Source organism: Morus notabilis, unplaced genomic scaffold, assembly GCF_000414095.1.
Source record: "Morus notabilis unplaced genomic scaffold, ASM41409v2 Scaffold35, whole genome shotgun sequence".
Classification (NCBI taxonomy): domain Eukaryota; kingdom Viridiplantae; phylum Streptophyta; class Magnoliopsida; order Rosales; family Moraceae; genus Morus; species Morus notabilis.
The window spans coordinates 722,097-743,700 of NW_010361505.1; the positions used below are offsets into that span (position 1 = coordinate 722,097).

At 42.3% G+C, this 21,604-nt stretch overlaps 1 protein-coding gene across 3 annotated transcripts in view; it reads right to left on the bottom strand.

Annotated features, from left to right (window-relative positions):
- Window positions 1-1,253: 1,253 nt before the first annotated feature.
- LOC21409494 (probable acyl-activating enzyme 16, chloroplastic) overlaps window positions 1,254-21,604 on the bottom strand; it is a 74,017-nt gene continuing 53,666 nt past the window's right edge. For 2 of the 3 annotated variants that reach the window (XM_024166630.1, XM_024166629.1), the window contains 8 exons: window positions 9,473-9,526; window positions 9,311-9,391; window positions 8,868-9,005; window positions 3,029-3,188; window positions 2,544-2,623; window positions 2,265-2,410; window positions 1,847-1,904; window positions 1,254-1,760 (listed from right to left, as the gene is read on the bottom strand). In XM_024166630.1, the coding sequence (XP_024022398.1) occupies window positions 1,668-1,760; window positions 1,847-1,904; window positions 2,265-2,410; window positions 2,544-2,623; window positions 3,029-3,188; window positions 8,868-9,005; window positions 9,311-9,391; window positions 9,473-9,526 (810 nt within the window). In that variant the 3' untranslated portion in view covers window positions 1,254-1,667. The remainder of the gene's footprint in view (window positions 1,761-1,846; window positions 1,905-2,264; window positions 2,411-2,543; window positions 2,624-3,028; window positions 3,189-8,867; window positions 9,006-9,310; window positions 9,392-9,472; window positions 9,527-21,604) is intronic. The other variant, XM_024166631.1, reaches the window with a different exon arrangement.

Consider the following 21,604-nt stretch of genomic DNA (forward strand, 5'->3'; position numbering starts at 1 on the left):
ACCAAATTCGATACTAACCGGAGCAAAAAGTAATGAGGTGATAGAAAAGGGCAAAAAAGACCAATATTTTGTTCCATTTTAAATATTTTGCTATATTCATAATATTCTAAAAATGTTGCTGTATTGAAATTTTACTATGTAGTATAAATAGATTAGGCCCAACACTGCATAATAAATAGATAAACTGGCCTAAACACAGCACAAAGCACGATTTAGTCTAATTTAAACAGGTCAAATAGGGTTGGGTAGGTCCATTTTACATCTTTAGTTGGGTGTGGACGTAGTTGTTATATTGAAATGATTATATCATCTCGTGTGTTAGATTACTTTAAAAAAAAAAATCCAAATGTATGGAAATTATACATTCAATAAAGATTAACCCTATCGCTGATCAATGTCCTAAAGTCTATTGAGGCTCCTTTTTGTGAATTTTAGGAATTATTATTATTTTTTTCCCTTAAAAGAGGTCTTGGAAACTAGAGCTCTTTCTAAAGACATGCTTGGAATGAGCTTGCTAGTTCTCTGTTATTAATGAACTGAAGCCTTGGCTTCAAATTTCAATTTAGAAATTGACATCTTAAAAGGTCGAAAAAAAAAAAAAAGGATATTGAGAGAGAGCTGAGAGATGATGCTTGATGTCGAACACTTATTTTATCCATAACTCGGTTTCTTTTAATTTAATGCCTGTAAATTAATGATTTAACAAGATAAATTAATGAAATAGCAAGATAAATCAATGATTTACCTCGTAGGTTTTTCCTTTAAAGAGTTTTGTATTGATTTACTTAAATCAAAAGTAAAAGCATTGTTATTAATATTTTAAATAAATATCCAAAAAAGAACCCAATTAAGATGGAATAAAATTTCACTTTTTTGTGCAACGATTTGAATAGAAATTCAATTTTTGTGCAAGTGCTAAACATTTTACGTAAGGAAATTGTCAGTCACTTCCTACATCTTGCGTTAATCTTTGTTTCAACTTATCAATCTGAAAATCAAACATCAAATATGTTTTTTCTTTTTTGGGCTACCCGTTCGGTTTTGGTCCGACTTAACACGAATATCATATAAATTAGATTATTGGACAGAAAATACAATAGGTATAATACATTAATTCCAATCATGAAACTGGCTTGGCAAGAGGTAAATTCATTATGCATTTTATGCCGAAACCAAGTTGTGGCCCTAAGGAGGTACAAGAAAAATAGGAAAAATTAAAAAAATTAAAAAAAAGAAAGAAAAGGAAAGAGATCTAAAAATGGATAATACTTGAAACCAGCAGTGAAAGCTTCTGTCATCATAGATTATCAGGTCAAATATTTCGTACTAGTAGTATTGAAACTTGTTTTTCGTTTATATTTATTATAACAATATATCTATGTACGCATAAATATTGCATGATAAACATTGTATTTTCATTATTTATATGAAGCAAATACAGCCGATTACTTGAACAAACCTTATTTGTGAGAAGCACAATTGCCTTGAGCAAGCATTATTCGAATGACCGAAAAATACAGGCGAGAACTCAAGGCAGACACGAAACCCGCGTAGCAGATAGGCTTGAAGAAAGCATTTGTGTAACGGCTTCACACAATAAGCAGTAGACTACATGAAAAAGTTTATGGCAGGGATGTTTTCTTGCAGAGTTTTGTGTATTATTTGTTTTACTTGTAGAGATTGTCTATTTGTTCCTTGTACAGATCCATGACTTTGTCCCTCCGAATTTTCATGGTCGGAGTCATTAAACCGCTGTCAATCTGCAAAGGAAGCGTTTCATCAGCTAACAGAGACAAGTTCATAGACTAATAGGCAATTCTATGGATTGGAAGCATCAAAAGATTACTGTAAAGAGTTCGTCCACAACAAGGATAGGCCCGATTTGAAATGAACACTCTGAAGTCCTGCATGCGAAAGAAGGAAAAGAAAAAAACATCGAACTAATTACTGAAAAAACTTCTTGTACAATAATTCAATCATGCTAATCTCCCTCTAAGGAAATGCTGTAGCGACCATGTGTAAAAACAGATATGAGGTGAATTTTGAAATTCAGAAGACAACAACCATGATAACCAAGTCAAAAAGCGATGCAGCCAAACTGGCAAATCAAACAGCGATGCAGCAAAACTGGAATGGACTGATATAGGAAAAAAGGCAAAGACGAAGGAAATGAATTGAAAATCTTGATTAAAAGAACGAAAGATTTTCCATAAATGCAAATTATTTGCCATTTGCAGATACAAATTAGAGTTGAGGTGTTATACCACTTCCGTAGTTCTTCATACAACAGGGTTGTCAACTTATCCTTGCTTAGGTCAGTGGCATTACCATCTATAATAGAAAATTCTTTTGCTAATGGTAAAACCTCCTCTTTGTTAGGAACAATTATAGCTCCAAGACGTCGCTGATCCTGCACGAGTTAATAGAATGTGGAAGTTATGATCAGTACAATTCCTAAAAGGTAAAAGCTATACACATTCGGCTCAAGGGGAAAAAAAAAAAATCCAAAGCAAACAGGTGAAATGAAAGCAGCGGATCTTCACCTGGCCAATGACAACAATCTGTTGAATTACACTACTTCTCAACGCAGCTTCTTCAAGCTCTACGGGTTCAACATTTTCACCTAAGTTTGGCGAACTAATTTAGTTATACAATAAAAGAATAACACAACAAACCGGGTTGAAAAGGGAAACAAATTAACAAATTAGATGAACTAGAAAGCACGCGCACAGTAACTGCATGGTTAGAAATCATATAGTTTTTCTGAATCTCAAATCTACTGAAAGCGTAAATAAGTATGATATATTCAAGTGAAAGCCTGAACCAAAGGATCTAATGTCACACAGAAAAGGTCACTTAGCCTACGAAAAGTATAAATAACCTAAGCCAAATGAAAGAAAGTCAAACCTTCACAAGTATAAAAGATGAAAAAGATAAGAAACCCATTGAGGCAAAACTATGAAATTTGAAAAGCTGTAAGATGGATATATTTGGAAAAGTTGTCAAACTTATTTAGCCTCTAGTGTACCTGTTGAAAGAACTATGGTATCCTTAGCACGTCCTTCGAGGACAATCACTCCTCCACACCGTCGACTCCGTCCTCTAGAATGTTGAGGAGCAATCCAACCTATATCACCAGTGTCCAACCAACCATCCTCATCTACTACTTGCTTTGTAGCTTCTGGATTCTAGTCCAACATTAAGACAAAGGAAGAAGTATAAACCAATATGGAGAAGAAAATAATATGTTTTCCATATATTGTTAGGTTTACAATGTACACTTAAATACTAGTTACAGAGAAATGCAATTCTAGGAAAAACTAATAAATATGGAATGTTAATAGCTGTACAGACTCAATCCTAATTGCTAGTTTCCTAATCTTCTTCAATCAAGCTCCTTGACCTAATCTTCTATGATCAACCTAATTATCCCTAATATTCGGTATAATTGATACCGAATATCTCCTTCTTCAACACTCCCCCTCCTATTAGATCAACGTAATAGGAGGCCTAACATTACCCCCCCTTCGAGAACAACCTTGTTCTCAAGCTCCTTGACCTAATCTTCTATGGTGCCCATCTAAGAGTGGAGCTCGGACCAAAAGTGACTAAGGAAAATGCGATCCCTATCCGAAACGATGGTGCGCGGTACACCGTGCAAACGAACCACCTCCCAAATGAAATGCTTAGCCACCGTCTCAGCCGAGAAAGGGTGTTTAAGTGCAACAAAGTGGCTGTATTTGCTGAGTTGGTCCACCACAACAAATATCGTATCGAACCCGTCTGACCGTGGCAACCCTTCGATAAAATCCATGGACACATCATCCCATACCTGCTCGGGAATGGGCAAGGGTTGCAACAATCCTCCAGGGGCGAGTGTGGATGACTTACAATGCTGACAGACTTCACACTCTGTGACATGCACAGTCACGTCCCGTTTCATGCCCACCCAATACCAATCCGCTGCCAGGCGGCGGTACGTTCGCAAAGCACCCGAATGTCCCCCAACCACCCCATTATGGTAAGCATGCAGGAGTTTAGTCACAACAGGGGAGCCCCGAGCCACCACCATTCGGCCCCGATGCAACAACCTGCCTTGACCTACAGAAAACCCCGGATGAGTCGTGGCATCACGATGTAAATCCGACCAGATTTTAGCTAACCTTTCATCCTGCAACACCTGCTGGTGGATCTCATTGGTATTGACAATGGAGGAGGCGGCCAAGGCTTGCAAAACCGGACTAGAAGACAGGCGGGATAAAGCGTCGGCCGCGCGATTTTCGGACCTAGGACGGTACTGAATCTCAAAGTCATATCCCATCAGTTTGGTTAACCATTTTTGGGACTCGGGGTGTACTAAGCGTTGCTCTAGCAAATACTTGAGACTCTGTTGGTCAGTTCGGATCACAAAATTGCGTCCCAGCAAATATGGTCGCCACTTCTGTACCGCCAAAATGATGGCCATGAGCTCCCATTCGTACACCGACTTGCTTTGTGCTTGCGCCGACAACACTTGGATATAGTAGGCAATCGGCCAGTGTTCCTGCATTAGAACCGTGCCCACACCGAATCCCGAAGCATCTGCCTCCAACAAAAAGGGTTTCATAAAATCCGGAAGAGCTAGGACAGGCACACTTGTCATTGCCCGCTGCAATCTGACAAAGGCCTGCTCGGCTTCCTCATTCCACCTGAAATTGTCCTTCCGTAACAAGTCGGTCAAAGGTCTCGCAATTTGGCCATACCCTGCCACAAATTTCAGGTAGTAACCGGTCAACCCAAGGAAACCCCACAACTCCCGTAAACTCTTCGGCTGTGGCTAAAACAACCTGGCCGCCAACTTTTCTGGGGTCGCCGCCACCCAGGACAGGCACACTTGTCATTGCCCGCTGCAATCTGACAAAGGCCTGCTCGGCTTCCTCATTCCACCTGAAATTGTCCTTCCGTAACAAGTCGGTCAAAGGTCTCGCAATTTGGCCATACCCTGCCACAAATTTCAGGTAGTAACCGGTCAACCCAAGGAAACCCCACAACTCCCGTAAACTCTTCGGCTGTGGCTAGTCCATCATGGCCGCAATCTTTGCTGGATCGGCCGCAACTCCTTCACCGGACACAATGTGGCCGAGATACTCAATGGAACGCTGCCCAAAACAACATTTCTTGGCATTCGCGAAGAGTTGGTGCTGCCACTGCACTGGCAACACTTGGTCGAAGTGTTTTGCATGCTCAACCCAAGACCGACTATAAACGAGTATGTCGTTGAAAAAGACGAGAACAAATTTGCGGAGGTAGGCTCGCAACACGTCGTTCATTAATGATTGGAAAGTGGCCGGTGCGTTAGTGAGCCCGAAGGGCATAACGAGGAACTTGTAACGCCCGTCGTGGGTGCAAAACGCTGTTTTCAGCACATCCTCTGGCCTTACACGGATTTGATGGTAGCCGGACTTGAGGTCGATCTTAGAAAATATTGTGGCGCCGTGGAGCTCATCTAGTAATTCATCAATCACCGGAATCGAAAACCGATCCGGCACCGTCTCTTTATTCAATGCGCGGTAGTCTACACAGAACCGCCAACTCCTATCTTTTTTTTTAACCAACAAAACCGGGCTAGAATAGGGACTAACACTAGCCTGAATAATGCCAGCCACCAGCATTTCACCCACCAATTTCTCAATCTCTGTTTTCTATACCTGGGGGTAACGGTAAGGTCTCACGATGATCGGAGACGTTCCTACCTTCAGCAGTATCGTGTGGTCTTTGTTCTCTCCGGCGGCAGTCCAACCGGCGCTTTAAAAATCGTAACATGCCTCTGTAACACTTCCCGTAGCCCTTCAGGCACATCTCGCTCCTCTTCTTGCGAGCTCATTCCCACACTATTTAGTTCCACCCAAATTCCCTGTCCTTCATGCTTGAGAGCTCTCATAAGGGCTTTGAGGGTGACCGGAGCCCTATTCAGTCCAGGATCCCCCCTTAACGTCACCGACCGACCATCCAAGTTAAATTTCATGAGTAGTGTCTTCCAATTCACCGTGATCACCCCTAATGTCTCCAACCACTGAATTCCCAAGATCAAATCCGAACTACCTAGTTCTAAGGGTAAGAAATCTTCCATAACCTCAATTTCTTGCATCGTGACCGCTATTCCCCGACAAATACCCTCGCCCTCGACCGACAAACCCGTTCCCATGACCACTCCATACCGCCCAGTTCGGTCCACCAGCAACCCTAGCTTCCTAACGAAGTCATACGAAATGAAATTGTGGGTAGCCCCACTATCTATCAAAATGATTACCTCACAACCGCCAACCTGCCCTTGGAGCTTCATGGTCTCCGGCGCCGTGAGTCCCACCACCAAATTGAGGGAAAGCTCCACCATCTCCTCTTCTGCGGTTGTTACCTCGCCTTCCTCAGAGCACTCTTCCCGGTCCTCCTCCTCTCGAACAATCAACACCTGTAATTCCTGGTTTGGGCAACGGTGAACGACGGATTATTTTCCGTCACACCGATAACACAGCCCCTTTTCCCGTTTCACCTGAAGCTTAGCGTCGGTCAACCTCCTATACTGCGTCGCTGCTCCCCTCGCACTCATTTCCTTCTCCACGAGGTTATTTGGCCTCCCTATTGCGGTGTTCGACACTCCCAACACTAATCCAAATGGGCCTGGGCCACCAGTCGGCCCACGAGAGCTGTTGGTTGTGTTTCTTCCCCCTAGGTTGCCTTGTGCGTACCTGCAGGTTACGGTCCTCCACCCGCTGGGCGAGCTCCATGATTCGACCCAGTCCTGTAGGCCTCATCATCCTGATTTCCGCTTGGATCTCAAGCCTCAGTTCGTTCACGAAGGTGCTTTCCAACACCTGGTCCGAGATTTCCGTTAGCGGCGCCGCCAGGATTTCGAATTGCTTACAGAACTCCCTGACCGTCGTTTCCTGCCGTAACGACAAAATTTTTTTGCAAAAGCTTCCCTCCTGTGCTGATCGGAAACGCTCGAGCAACAACTCCAGCTCTGTCCAGTTCCGAATTGCGCGCCGACTGTCCTCCCATTGGAACCAAGCCAACGCCTCTCCCTCAAAGCTCACCACCGACACCTCCAGCTTCTCAATTTCAGTCAATTTGTTTAAAGAAAAATACCTCTAAGCTCGATAAATCCATCTGTCTAGATTTTCACCATCAAATGTCGGCATCTCCACTCGGCGGGTGCGAATCTCTGCTCACGTTCCACCGTCCCTCCTGCCTTCCTACATCGGCGCCGATTGATCTACTGGCTCCGACTCCGCCGATGTCCTTTGTCTGAGCAAATCATCAAATCTCGTGAGCAAGAATTCCATTCCTTGCTCGAGCCTTGAAATCTTCTTCAAATCCTCCCGTACAAGCTCAAACTCCTTTTGGAAGTCTTCCGTCACCCCTTCGCCTTTGTGCTTCTCTAGGTCGTTGGTTCGCTTCGTCATTCCCGGAACGGTGTTTTGATACCAAATGATAGGATCAAAATGAATTGAACTCAAGTCCACACGGTGAAAGGAAAAGGAAAATGCAGTATTGGAATTAATGGCAGAAAATGGTTACACAAAATGACATATATGGGGGTGTTCGAGTGACCCCTTGCACTCCCCGATTCTTACTACAGAATGTACTTAGCAATCAAAAGTCCCCCCTCTCTCTTCTCTCCTCTCTTTATTCCTCCTGAAACTACCCAATGCCTACTTTTCAGGATCTCGACACTGACCCCGATGCCCAATTGACTAACTAACTTTTCATAGCCCCATCCCTCCCAATTGCCAGCTCTGCCCCATCCTTCTTCTTCTGAGGATCCATTACCCTGCACTCTGTCCCATCCTGCTCTCTTGCGCTTGCAGGTTCCTTCCCGTGGAATCGCTGTCGAGCATAAGTAAAACGGATGGGGGGCTTATCACCTTGCCACTGAACAGTGTAACAGTAGATGGTCAATGGATTCATCACTGCCTCTGCAAAGAACACACCAAGAAGGGGATAGAACCCTATGGGGGTTTCTCTTCTGCACCAAATCACAAGTATTCAATTTCCCAAGCGCAACCAATCAAGCGAAGACTTTAATTCTATGGGGGACACAAGATCTCTAGATGAATTGAAAATAATCAAAATTCAAATTTTCACGACTATCCACTAAAGAAGAGAAAAAAGAACGACACAAAAAACCCTTAGGATCACACAACCAAACTCTTTGATCAAGACTAGAAGGCTGAATAGGGAAGAGTCTCAATTGAAGAAGAGAATACAAATCCTCTGCTTCCCTATCATTGAGAGCTCTTCTAAAACCAAGATTCCAATCCGGATCACCATTATCAGATTGTGAACGTATTTGTGCAACAGAAGCATTAAGAAAATCTGAAATTCTAAATAGACGGGGAACAAAATTTCCAAAGACTCATTCTCACACCATTTGTCTCTCCAAAACAAAATTTTAGACCCATGCCCAACTCTCAATTTTGTGCTTTGAAGGAAAGCAACCAGCCTCTGAGAGATGAATTTCCATGGGTTTCTAAAAGATTCCCTAGTTACTAGGTTGGAGTCCCAACCATTTGGTTTCAGCCCATATTTACTCCTGATGACTTTAGCCCACAAAGAATTTTGTTCCAAAGGAAACCTCCAAAGCCAGTTTCCCAACAAAGCCAAATTCTTCTTCAAATTCCCAACCCCCGACAAATTACTGAACACTTAGGTGAAACTTTGAGTCCGATGTAAAATATTGGAAGAATAAATAAGCGTGTACAAGATGAACTTTAATAACTTCTATTTGGTATTTGCAATATGTCAACATGGCTAGATGGATATAGTGCTATCCATTATCTCAGCAATTAAAAGTTTTACCGATAATCTAGAAATATAAATAGAAATACCTTAAAGTAACCCTTCATCACTTGTGGCCCCCTTACTTTTACAATTCCCTTTTCTCCAGGTGGTAGAACTTCTCCAGTTTCAGAATCTACAACTTTGAATTCAGTATGCCGGATGGGGTGACCAACTGAGCCAAGAACCTTCAGAAAGTTTTACGTCTGTGACAATGTTATATGATGCATACTCCATGCAGAGTAAAATGTGAACGAGCAAAAGGCAAACCGAACAAAGCATGAGTCTTAGAAGAGTCTAACTAGAAATGTGAATGCGGTAATCTGGAGATAGATACTTTGATTGATCTTAAGGTGCATATGATTTTGAATTAACATATTGGTAGTAAATAAAATTTTTCAGAAATGTATAATACTTTTCTGGTATTATAACAATTAAGTAGGAAGTCCAAAAAAGTATATTTTTCAAACTTAAAATGGATAGCAATTCCTACATTACAAGTTGGTAGTCGAGCAGAAACAACTGGGGAAGACTCTGTTAATCCGTATCCATTCTGCACTTTCACTTCAATTGCCTACATGCACACAAGTAAGACACAAGGGATGGAAAGTAGAAAAATCAATTACAGCTAGCTAAATATGCATGAAAATCTAACCTCGAAAAACTTATCAACATGCGAAGGCAAACTGCCGCCTCCACTTATGCCAGCCTGCACGCGAACAAAAACTTGTTTCTTTGAATCCTTTCTTGTAAATCCAAAGCCATATCTCTCACTTTTTCAATGAGATTCATAAACAAGCGTATATTACAAAAGACATCAAGAAAAAAAGATCACCTCCTAAGGATTGTTTTTTCCCCCAGTATGAATAGCATAGAAATAATTTGCAAGCAAGCAATTAAGTCTAAAAGGACTTATTCTCGTTAATGATAAGCAATGATAAGAATTAGCGGTTTCCCAATTTCAACTAATCATTACTGGAGAGAAGAATTTATCAAGGGTCCAGAATATCTATTTCAAGGAAATATGAAATATTTCTTATCCGCTTTTCTTTGTATCATGATTTGTTTATCAACTAGTTTAACTACGTGCGACACACACGTAGAGTTGTAATTAAAGTTTTTATAATGTAGAATACAAACAAAAATAGAAAAAAAAAGTTTACTAAGAAAATTAAAGAGTACATAAATAGTAGTCAAAGTGAAGGAAAGAAAGGACCAAATTAGAAAGGAAAGAAAGTAAAAAAAAAAACAGCACAAGCAAGGATATTATTATCATGAGAAAGTTTTGATTTGAGGTTTAAGAAATTTAAGAGAGAGACAGAGAGGAACAAAAAAAGAACAATTAGAAGAATATTAGTGTAAGTGCCTATGGTAGACAAATGGTGCCAAAAAGTAAGAAAGGAAAAAAAAAAAAAAGAAAAAAAAAAAAAAAGGAAAGCTGAAGGAAAGAAAGGTAATACCCCGTTCTTTAAATTGAGTTAAAGGAGAAAAAATTTTCTAGATTCATTCTGAAAATAACTGTTTATCAATTAAGAGACAAAATTATATATTTCAGTAACTAAGTAAAATTTTGATTTTATTTTTTGGTTAAAATAGACGCATACCCACGCCCACAAACATTTGACCATGGAAGGAATGGAAGAAACTAACTGCAATATTAGTCATAATTAATAAAAGTTAAAGAGATTACTATGGTGAGAAAGTCGAGATCGGAGGTTTAAACAAATTATGAGAAAGAGCAATAGAGTTCAAATGGAGATAAAATAAAAGAGGAACAGAACGACAATTGTTAGGAGAATATTGGAGGTAAAAGAATTACTATAGACAATACATGTGAAGTCAAAAAGAAGAAAGAAAAGAAAAGGAAAAAGGGTAAAGCACCATTTGTAAATATAATGGTAGAAAAATATAGTTAAAAAAGAAAGAAAAAAACGATAAAGCGCGAAATCAATGAAGTTAAAAAAAATTAAGATTCAAGTGGTGTAGTACAAGACCATAGTGAACAAATAGAGTGAAAAAAAAGAAAAAGAAAAAAAAGTAAAAAACAATATATTTATATGTCGGAAATCAGTCAATTAAAGATTCTGCCGTGATCCTAGAGATATGCTAGGTTGTGTGCCTAATGTAAACATAGATAGTCAATGATGTAAATTAGGAAATAGGCAGCTGTCAATATTCTGTCTTATTGTTTCCTGTTTTATTTATTTCTTTCCTTTTTTAGTGTAATTCCTCTACTTAAAAGGAACCTTGTACTCATTCATTTGTTAATAGAGAAAGAAATATTCTCCATTCCTTCTAAGTTGGTATCAGAGATGAACCTCTAAAAACCCTAAAGTCCCCTCTTCTTCCATTCTTCTTTGCCATAGCCATGTCTGAAGTCACGTCCGAAGCCTCTCCAAGTCCTGCTACTGCCATCCCGATGAAAACTCCATTTAGTCTTAGCACCCACTCTGTCCAAATCACTACCATACGATAGAGTTTTCAGCAGCCCACGTGGCATACGCCGGATCATCCAATTTAGGAGCCTTCTTGTCTCCAGTAATGTAGCCAATCATCCCTTGCCCACGAATATACATCTGGAAAGATTGAGACCAGATGATTCCATCATCAAATACTTTAATTCGTTGAAAAGATTGTGGCAAGACCTTGATCTCTTCAACACGTACGAGTCGAAGTCTACTGATGATTGCGACCACCACAAGAAGACTGTGGAAGACAGCCGTATTTACAAGTTCCTTGTTGGCCTCAATGTTGAATTTGATGAGGTGCGGGTGATAAGCTCACATACTATCAACATATTACAAGCACACTTCTACACACGAATGAGTATGTTCACTGAATCAAGGGAATTAATTGGCAGAAAATTGGGAAAGAATTACAGGATATGGGGGTATTCGAGTGACCCCGTGCACTCCCTCACTAACTTCAACTTCACTCTTTTCTGATCATCCTCTCACTTGTCCTCTCTCCCTATTTATTCAATCACATTCTCCTAGTTACAGACTCCAATGCAACTAACTAACTACATACCTTTCCCTCTCTCAACCCAGCTCATCCTCTCGTGCCAACTCAGCCCACCTGTCCAGAGAAGTGTTCCCCTGTGCTGCAGCTTTCATCTATTTCCCTGTCCCCGCATGATCCTTCTCACAGTCTTTTCTGTACATAAGTGAATTGTAGGGGAGGCTTATCATTACCCCTGTCGGAAAGACGCACCTTGTCCTCAAGGTGAAAGTGAGGGTACTGTCGGTCTATTGCCTCATAGGACTCCCAAGTGTCCTCATGGGCAGGTAAATTAGTCCAACATATCAAGACCTTTGGGTCCAAGCGTCCCTCATATACTCGCTGTCACACCCCAAGCAGGGCAGCTGGTTCTGCCCGCAACTCCAAGTCCTTTGTGAGGTGTGGTGGCAAGGCGGAGACAAGCTGCACTTGCCCAATAGCACAGCGTAGTTGAGAGACATGAAACACCGGGTGGATAGCAGCCTCCGCAGGAAGGTTGAGGCGGTATGAAACTGGCCCCACACAGCCACTGATCTCAAAGGGGCCATAAAAACGGGGACTTAACTTCTCATTGTGCCTGCGCGCCAAACTCACCTGACGATAGGGGCAAATTCTTGAGATACATTGAGTCCCCCACGGTGAACTAGACATTCCGGCGCTTGTTATCGGGCACAGACTTCATTTTCTGCTTGGCGCAAAGAAGATGGAACTTGAGAAGGTCTAGCATTGCATCGCGGTCCATGAGGTGCTGCTCAACGGAATCCACCAGAGGAGAGCCCATGCCATAACGCAACAATGGAGGGGGAGCGCGGCCGTACACTGCCTGAAAGGGAGTGGTGCGCGTGGCTGTATGAAAAGAGGTGTTGTGCCAGTACTCCGACCAAGCTAACCATTTGTTCCACTGGTCGGGCTTGTCCGAAGTGAAGCAACACAAGTACCTTTCCACGCACCTATTGACCACCTCGGTTTGGTCGTCGGATTGGGGATGGTAGGCCATGCTTCGTGATAAAGTAGTACCCATATGGTTGTGGAGCTCGGTCCAAAAATGACAAGGAAAATGCAATCACGATCCGACACGATAGTACAAGGCACCCCATGGAGGCGAACTACTTCCCGAATGAAGAGTCTGGCCACGATCTCTGCGGAAAAAGGATGTTTCAATGCAAGGAAATGTCCATACTTGCTGAGTTGATCCACGGCCACCAAGATGGTGTCGTATCCCTCCAAGCGTGGTAAGCCCTCAATAAAGTCTATCGAAAGGTCCTCCCACACATGTTCTGGGATAGGTAAGGGTTGTAGGAGACCACTAGGGGCCAGTGTAGAAGTCTTACAGTGCTGTGTGCACGCAGCCACGTAAGCAGTGGTGTCCTTCATACCAAGCCAGTACCATTCCGCAGCAATCCGCCGGTATGTCTTCAATACGCCCGAGTGTCCTCCCATGACACCATCATGGTAGGAATGCAACAGTGTTTTAATAAACGGAAACTCCCGAGGTACCACCATTCTACCTTTTCGTATAATAACATGCCTTGTGCAATGGAAAAACATCATGTTGTAAGTCGGACCATACCTTAGCTAATTTTTCATCAAGCAATACTTGTTGGTGCAGTTCACTGGTGTCGACAATTGGGGCCACCGTTAAGGCACTCAGGTCCAGGGTACTAACGAGGCGGGAGAGAGCGTCCACATCCCTATTTTCCGATCCCGGTTTATATTGGATTTCCAAGTCGTAACCCATCAGCTTGGTTAACCACTTCTAGTGTTCTGTAGACACTAGGCGTTGCTCCAACAGGTACTTGAGGCTACGCTGGTCAGTGCGGATCACGAAATGACGTCCCAAGAGATATGGCCGCCATTTTTGAATGGCTAGGACTATGACCATCAATTCTCTCTCATAAACTGATTTGCCGCGTGCTTGTGCGGAAAGAGCCTGACTAAAATATGCAATGGCCCGTTGCTCTTGTTAGCGTTTATGCCCTTAGGAATAAATGTAACAATATTCTTTGAGACATTTTGACTATTAATAAAGATTTGTTTATTTCATATATCTATGTATTGTCCTCTTTATATTCATAATAGTTAAATATATGATAAGCAAACTGAAAGTCTAAGACTGTCATTCTAAATCTTTAGGTCATGCATGTAATGTGAAGAACATGCAGAAGACAAGAATCTAAAAATGATAGTCTAAATCTTATGATCCACAATCGAGAGAATAAAGTTGGGCGCTTTAGTCATATTAAGATTGTTATGTTGTCTACTTCCTAACGGAGACGGCTCGTCTTGGTCGTCGGAGGCGGGACTCCATGGGTGGAGACATTGATATAGTTTCTAATGGTGAAATCTATATTGGATCGGACCAAAGTTGAATTGTTTTAATTAATAGTTCTGTTTGAATAAAACAATTCACTTTTGACGAATTATATGTTGTCATCTTAATCCTGAGATAGATGATGAACCCGTATGCTTGACTTGTATCCTTTAATGTACTAAAGGGAGACATTCTGACATTATGTAAAGGTATGCTTGCCGGTACATTGGGGGTATGATTCATGTATGCGTAGATTCATTATTCATCGATTATGGATATCCTATGAGGATGATACACTAATATATTGAGTCATGGACTAGAGCTAATCAGAGCTTTGTAAATACGCTATATAAATTGAGAGTGCAGTTCCAGGCTTTTAGTGGAATAGCACTAGAGTTTTATAATCATGAGACGGACTTGTTGGTTTACAAGTAGCGTTGTGATTATAGGAGCTTGATTTATATATGTCCATCGGATCCCTTTGCTAGCTCACATAATTTCCTATAACGATACGGCGTATTTTCAACATATTGGTAACTTGTGTTATTTTCGTAAAAGAGGTTCAAAGTTAATATGAGAATGGTTAGTTCATGAGTGATTTATCGGGTGAATTAATTGATAAATTAATTATAGATAAATTGGTTGAATTATTGTTTTAAGAGTTGTTTAATATGGGAAAACTATTATATGACTGTTTTGATCAGGCAATTTCTCTATTAGGTTGCTTGAATCAAAACTGAGGCTCTATGCAAGTTTCCCATGTTGAAAAACTAGGAAAACAACTTTCGTCAGTGCAGACAGGTCGACCGGTTGGGTAGACCGGTCACAAGTCGACCAGTTCGTGAAGGACAGGTCGGCCGGTGAGTTATAACGTCTCTGTCACCGGTCAACCGGTTGTAACGTAAAATGCATGCTGACGTGGCAAAATTGACTCTGGATGCAATTAAGACTTTGGGAAACCTAATTATTACGGAAGTATGACTTACTAAACACTATAAATAGCCTATTAAGTCACATTACTCATAAGATCACCTGAGAGACTTTTGGAGGCTGTTGATAAAAGATTGCTGAGAGGAAAAATTGTTTAATTCTCAAGAACAATTTTTTCTTTGGCTCTCTTGTGATTGCAAGGAGATCAAGAATACCAAGAGGAGATTGAACGACGTGTGACCACCCGCACTCTGATTGTGGAAACGAGAATAGCAAAAAAGACCAGTTGGTTGAGTCTCTTCCGGTTGCTGTTTGGAACGCTTTGATCTGTCAGACATGCAGTTTCCTAAATTCTCAAAAGGTATGATTTAGATATTTAGTATTTATGTTATATAGCAGCATGAACATGTTCTTGATTGCCTTTAGCATTGATTTAAATTTTTTAAAATTCCGCTGCGCACTTGATGCCATTATTTTCCAACAGCTCTTGCTTTAACACTGCCCCAACCCCATGACCAGACGCATCTGTTTCCAACACGAAGGGTTTTTTGAAATCGGGCAAGGCTAGGATGGGTACTACTGTCATGGTGTGCTTCAGTGCGTCAAACGCGTTTCTTGCGTCCTCATCACAGTGAAAATTATCCTTCCGTAGTAAGTTCGTTAATGGTCCCGCGATGTGGCTGTAATTTGCCACAAACTTCCTGTAATAGTCGGTTAACCCAAGAAAGCCACGCAACTCCTTCAAGTTTGTGGGGGGAGGCCAATGCACCATAGCCTCCTCTTTGGCTGGGTTTGCCAACACCCCTTCCCCGGACACGATATGCCCAAGGTACTCGATTGAGTTTTGCCCGAAACTATACTTTTTTCCGTTGGCGAACAAACGGTGCTGATGTAAAACAGCCAATACCCGATCCAAATGGTGCTCATGTTCCCTTATAGTCTGGCTGTAGATTAGCATGTCATCAAAAAATACCAAGGCGAACTTACAGAGAAAAGCTCGTAGCACTTCATTCATGAGAGACTGAAAGGTAGCCGGGGCATTCGTGAGGCAAAACAGCATGACAAGGAACTCATAGTGCCCCTCATGTGTGCGAAAAGCCGTCTTGGGCACATCTTCTGGTAACACACGAATCTGATAGTATCCCGACTTGAGATCAATTTTAGAGAAGATGGTAGCCCCATGGAGTTCATCGAGTAATTCATCTATTACCGGTATCGGAAAATGATCCGGCACCGTCTCCTTATTTAATGCGCGGTAATCCACACAAAACTTTTAACTTCCATCTTTCTTCTTCACCAAAATGACCGGACTGGAATATAGGCTCATACTGGGCTGGATAATACCTGCTGCCAGCATTTCCCCCACTAAGCGTTCAATCTCGTCCTTCTGTATCTGTGGATAGCGGTATAGCCTGACATTAATTGGAGAAGTCCTTGTCTTCAACACTATCGAGTGATCCTTTGCCCTTTCTGGTGGCAATTCCAATGGGGATTCAAACACTATCGAGTGTTGCTGTAACGTAGCTCGTAACTCCTCTGGTGCCTCCACAGCCTCTTTTCCTGGACTCATCCTCAGGTTATTCAACTCCACCCACATACCTTGTCCCTCCTGCTTAAGATCTCGCATTAAGGCCTTAAGGGTGACTGGGGATTCGTTTAACCCTGGATCCCCTTTCAATGTCACTTGTCGATCCTCGAGATTGAATTTCATTAGCAAGGTCTTCCAATTCACCGTCATCATCCCTAAAGTTTCCAACCACTGGACCCCTAAAATTAGATCTGCGCTACCCAACTCCAAGGGAAGAAAATCTTCCTCTTGCAGCGAAACTGCCACCCCGCGGCAAACTCCTTTCCCTTTAATTGATAACCCCGTTCCCATAACCACCCCATATCCTTCAGTCTCATCTATAGGTAAGCCCAACCGTCTCACCAAGTCAAACGAAATAAAATTGTGAGTCGCCTAACTATCGATTAAAATTATTACCTTGCTCCCACGAACCACTCCTCTGAGCTTCATAATCTTTGGGGCTGTGAGTCCAACCACTGAGTTGATGGAGAGCTCTACCACTTCACCTTCTTCGAGTGCCTCATCCCTTCCTTCCTGCGACTCCTCCTGATCTTCTTCATCCCGCACGATGAGCACCTGCAACTACTGATTACGGCAACGGTGCCCGAAAACATACTTCCCATCACAGCGATAACAAAGACCTTTTTCCCTCTTCACCTAAAGTTTGGCGTCGGTCAAGCGCCGGAACGGCGCTGCTCCGGTCCTGTTGCTCGATGGTCTGTCGGTGGCGTGGGTCATCCTTCCCAATGGCGCCATACCCCTTCGCGGCCCTAAACCAACTTGAGCTGAACCTCCTCCTGGTCCAAACTCAGGGATTCCATAACTTACTTTGTTTCCCGGGCTGGGCTGTAAGTTGTGGGCCTTTGGGCTGCGTACCAGTAGGTTAAACTCCTCCACCTGCTGGGCGAATTCCATAATTTGGCCCAATCCTTTGGGCTTCAGCATCCGAATCTGAACTGTGATTTCAGGCTTTAATCCATTCACAAATGTACTTTCTAGGACCTGCTCGGAAACCTCCATTAATGGTGCAGCCAACGTTTCGAAGAGCTTGCTATACTCCCGGACCGACATTTCTTGGCACAGAGATAAGAATTTCTCGCATAAACTTCCTTCCTGTGTTGGTCGAAACCTCTCGAGCACCAACACTTTTAGATCCGCCCAGTCCCATATCACCCGCCGGCTATCCTCCCACTGGAACCAAGCCAAAGCTTCTCCATCCAAGCTTACCACTGCTACATCCAACTTCTCACTCTCTGGCATCTTGTTCTTGGCGAAATACCTCTCAGCTTGAAAAATCCAGCCATCGGGGTTTTCTTCGTCGAAAGTGGGCATTTCTACTCGCCGTGTTCGGAATTCTGCGCGGGTTCCCCCAGCCGCTGCCGGTTGTGTCTGTTGTCCTCCTCTCTGTCGGCGTAGGCTCCCGGTCAAATTCAACTCTATGGCGCATCAGTTCATTCAATTTTTCCAACATTAGCGCCATACCTTGCTCAAGCCTAGGAATCTTCTTCACATCTTCCCTCACCATCTCCAATTCCTTCTGAAAATCCTCTTTCATTCCCTCTGCCCTCTCTTTCTCACAGTCGTCAGTCCTCTTCGTCATTCCCAAAAAGGTGCTTTGATACCAAATGATAAGCTCACAAACTAACAACAGATTACAAGCACACTTCTACACAGGAATATGAGTAAGTTCATTGAATCAATGGAATTAACAGGTAGAAAATTGGGAAAGAATTACAAGATATGGGGCTTTTTGAGTGACCCCGTGCACTCCGTCACTAACTTCAACTTCACTCTTTTCTGATCATCCTCTCACTTGTCCTCTCTCCCTATTTATTCAATCACATTCTCCTAGTTACAGACTCCAATGCAACTAACTAACTGTAATACCCTGAAGAATTAATTAAGATTAATTAAGGTAATTAAGATTATTAGTGTGCCTAATCTGGATTATTAATTGAGTTTAATTAATAAATGTTTCTGACACGTGTGAGTTTAAATAGTTCTAAGGTATTTAAATTATTCTCAGTAATTTATTTTAACCCAGAAGTGTGTATGGGCGCATTTCTGGATTGCTCTTTTAAAATATTGACACATGTCATTTTTTTTTCCTTTTTCCTTTTCTTTTCTTTTCCTTTTTCCCTTTTTCTTTCCTTTCTCTTTCCTTTCCCGTGCACTCTCTCTCCTTCACTCTCACTCTCTCGTGCTCTCTCACTCTCTCTCTCTCTCTTTCATTTTTGTCCCAAATCAAACGGATCTTGAACCAAGTAAAGATTTAAAGAAGTTTTCAATGTCAAGAGAAGGATTCGAGATAAGATTACTAAAAGAACCTCTCTTGAATCTTCAGTTTTTGGATTTCAAAACTTATTTTTGATTAAAACCGGATTTTGATGGTTTTTGAGTAAAACTAGAGTAGAAATTAGAGATCTTGGGTTCTTTGGACTTGTTTTAGGACCTAGAACCCAGATCTAGTGGTTTCCCTTTAAAATATTTCGATTTGGGACTGGATTTGCAGGTTTCGGACTGATTTCTGCGAGCTTCTCTCGCACAGCTGATTCCACCGGTCGACCTGTGCGGTCGACCGGATCACATGGAAACCGGTCGACCTATGCGGTTGACCGGATTGCAGGCTGACCGGTCGACCTGTCCGGTCGACCGGTGTGCACACTACAGGTCGACTGGTATTGTTGCACTGCTCTGTCACCGGTCGACCGGTTGACACGGGATTTGACCCTGTTTGGCCTGAAATTGCTGTTTTGACCCCCGTTTTCGGGGAGAACCCAAATTAGCTCATTTGGGGACTTGAGATAGATGGATTAGCATTGTTAATCCTTGTTTTGAGATTGAAAACCCTTGGAATGATAATTTGAAACATGAAAATGGATTAGGGCACACTAATAGGAAATCTTGGTTAGAAAATGAGATTTGGATTACTTTAGGAATGAGAATTAATCCTAAAGTGTTGTTTTGCATCAGTGATCACTGAGGATTCAGACTGAAGGGGCTTGAAGAAGCGGAAGCCGGAGAAAGGCAACGCTAGTCCCAGGTTTAATAGTGCGAGGTAGGATTTCTAACCCTTTTCCTTGTGAGCCTGTTTTCAAAAAGGATTTTGGCCTTGAAAATGTTTTAAAGAAAATGATTGATTTGTGAAAGAAAACGCTTTGAAAACCATGGCTTGTTTAGTCATGGAACCTCATGGCTTGTCCAGTCATGGGGCCCGCGACTTGAGTAGTTCGTGGGGTCGTATTAACGATTTCAGAATGTTAATGAATGATTTCTTAATAAAGAGATCTTGTGAACCGGTAATAGAGTCTATTGCTGTAAGCCTAGATAAGATGCGGAGAGTGCATCCTCGGGTGCAGAACCCGAAACTCGGTCCGGGTAGGCGAGGCACTTAGTTAGGTAAGTAATTTGTACTAATTACTCGCTGAAGCCTGCAAAACGGTTATTTACGGTTATATTTCCTTTGAGAAAAAGGATGTGAGGTTCCGGCTATTCTGTCGGGACTGAATGTCTTATTTTATTTACTTATTTATTTATGTATTCCCCCGTACATTTATTATAGCGTTTATTTCAAATTATATCCTACTAGGCCTTTCGCTCACGTTTTATGTTTTAAATGTACTAAACCCCTCCCAGGAGATTGTAAGAGCGGTGCACAGTAGCTGGATATTTGCTATGGAGCAGCTGAGTTGTGCTGCTGTTGGAATCAAGTGAGGATCGTGGACATCCTCTTGGACAAATGTAAGGAATTTGAGAAATTCTATAAACTTATATAATATTTGGATTTACTAGACTGTGGTTGATGTCCGTTGTAATGATTAATTACATGTTCATGTATGCACGACACTGTATGTCCTGTGGGGTGGAGCCCTATGTGTCAGAGGCTGCGGGATTCTGTAATTTATTTATATTTTAATGTAGTTAAGTATGGGGCCCGGTCTGGGAATTTGCTTTATTAATCCCTAATCGAGCTCCACGTCACCCACCCCGTTTGGGGGGCGTGACAGAGTGGTATCAGAGCCCTAGGTCAAGAAACCCCAGGATTGTACATACATGTGTGACATTTGTAATCCACTAAATAGTCTAGTTTTATTTCAGTTGAAGGAAATGGCGCCTCGCCGTAGGCCTACTAATCAACCGGCACAACAGAATCAAGGATTTCTGGATGCCATTTATGCTGCCTTTCAAGGCATGGCCACAAGAGCTCGAAACGAGCGGCCGGTTGAGAATAGGAAGCAATGGTACTTCCGAGAATTTAGGCGTGCGCCTATCCCCTCGTTTAATAGTGAGGGAGGACCACAGGAAGCAGAGTTCTGGTTAGACTCCATAGTCAAGCACTTGAGTACTATGGGAGTCCCAGATGAATACCGGGTGGAATTTGTTGTGTATAAGATGGAGGGCTTAGCGAACACTTGGTGGAAACAGGTCAAGAGGAGAATGGATGTCGCAGGGTTGACCTGGGAACAGTTTGAGACGTTGTTCAATGAACAGTACTTCCCTCAGAGTTACAGGGAAGAAAAAGCACTGGAATTTATGTCTCTACTGCAAGGAGATGTCTATAAGGGAATATGAGGCCAAGTTTAATGACCTATCCCGGTTTGCGCCATCACTAGTGGAGTCTGAACACATGAGATGTCTTAAGTTTGAGAAGGGCCTCAAGAACTCTGTGAGGAGATCCTTAGTGGCTCTGAGACTTCGAAACTTCCGGGATTTGGTAGCTGCTGCTACACGGGTGGAACAGGATAACGTGGCCTATCACCAAAGTAAAGAAGTAACGGGTCGAGTCTCTGTCTCTGGTAGACATTCCGTTTCGGGTGGACCACAGCGGAGTGGTAGGAGAAACCGCAACCAGAGACAAACGGCTGGGGAAATGACAAGCGGTGGCAGTAGTTCGTCCGGAAGTGATAGAAATGCTACATACGGGCCCAGGTGGCACCATTGTGGGCAGGTGGGTCATATTAGGAGGAATTGTCCTAATC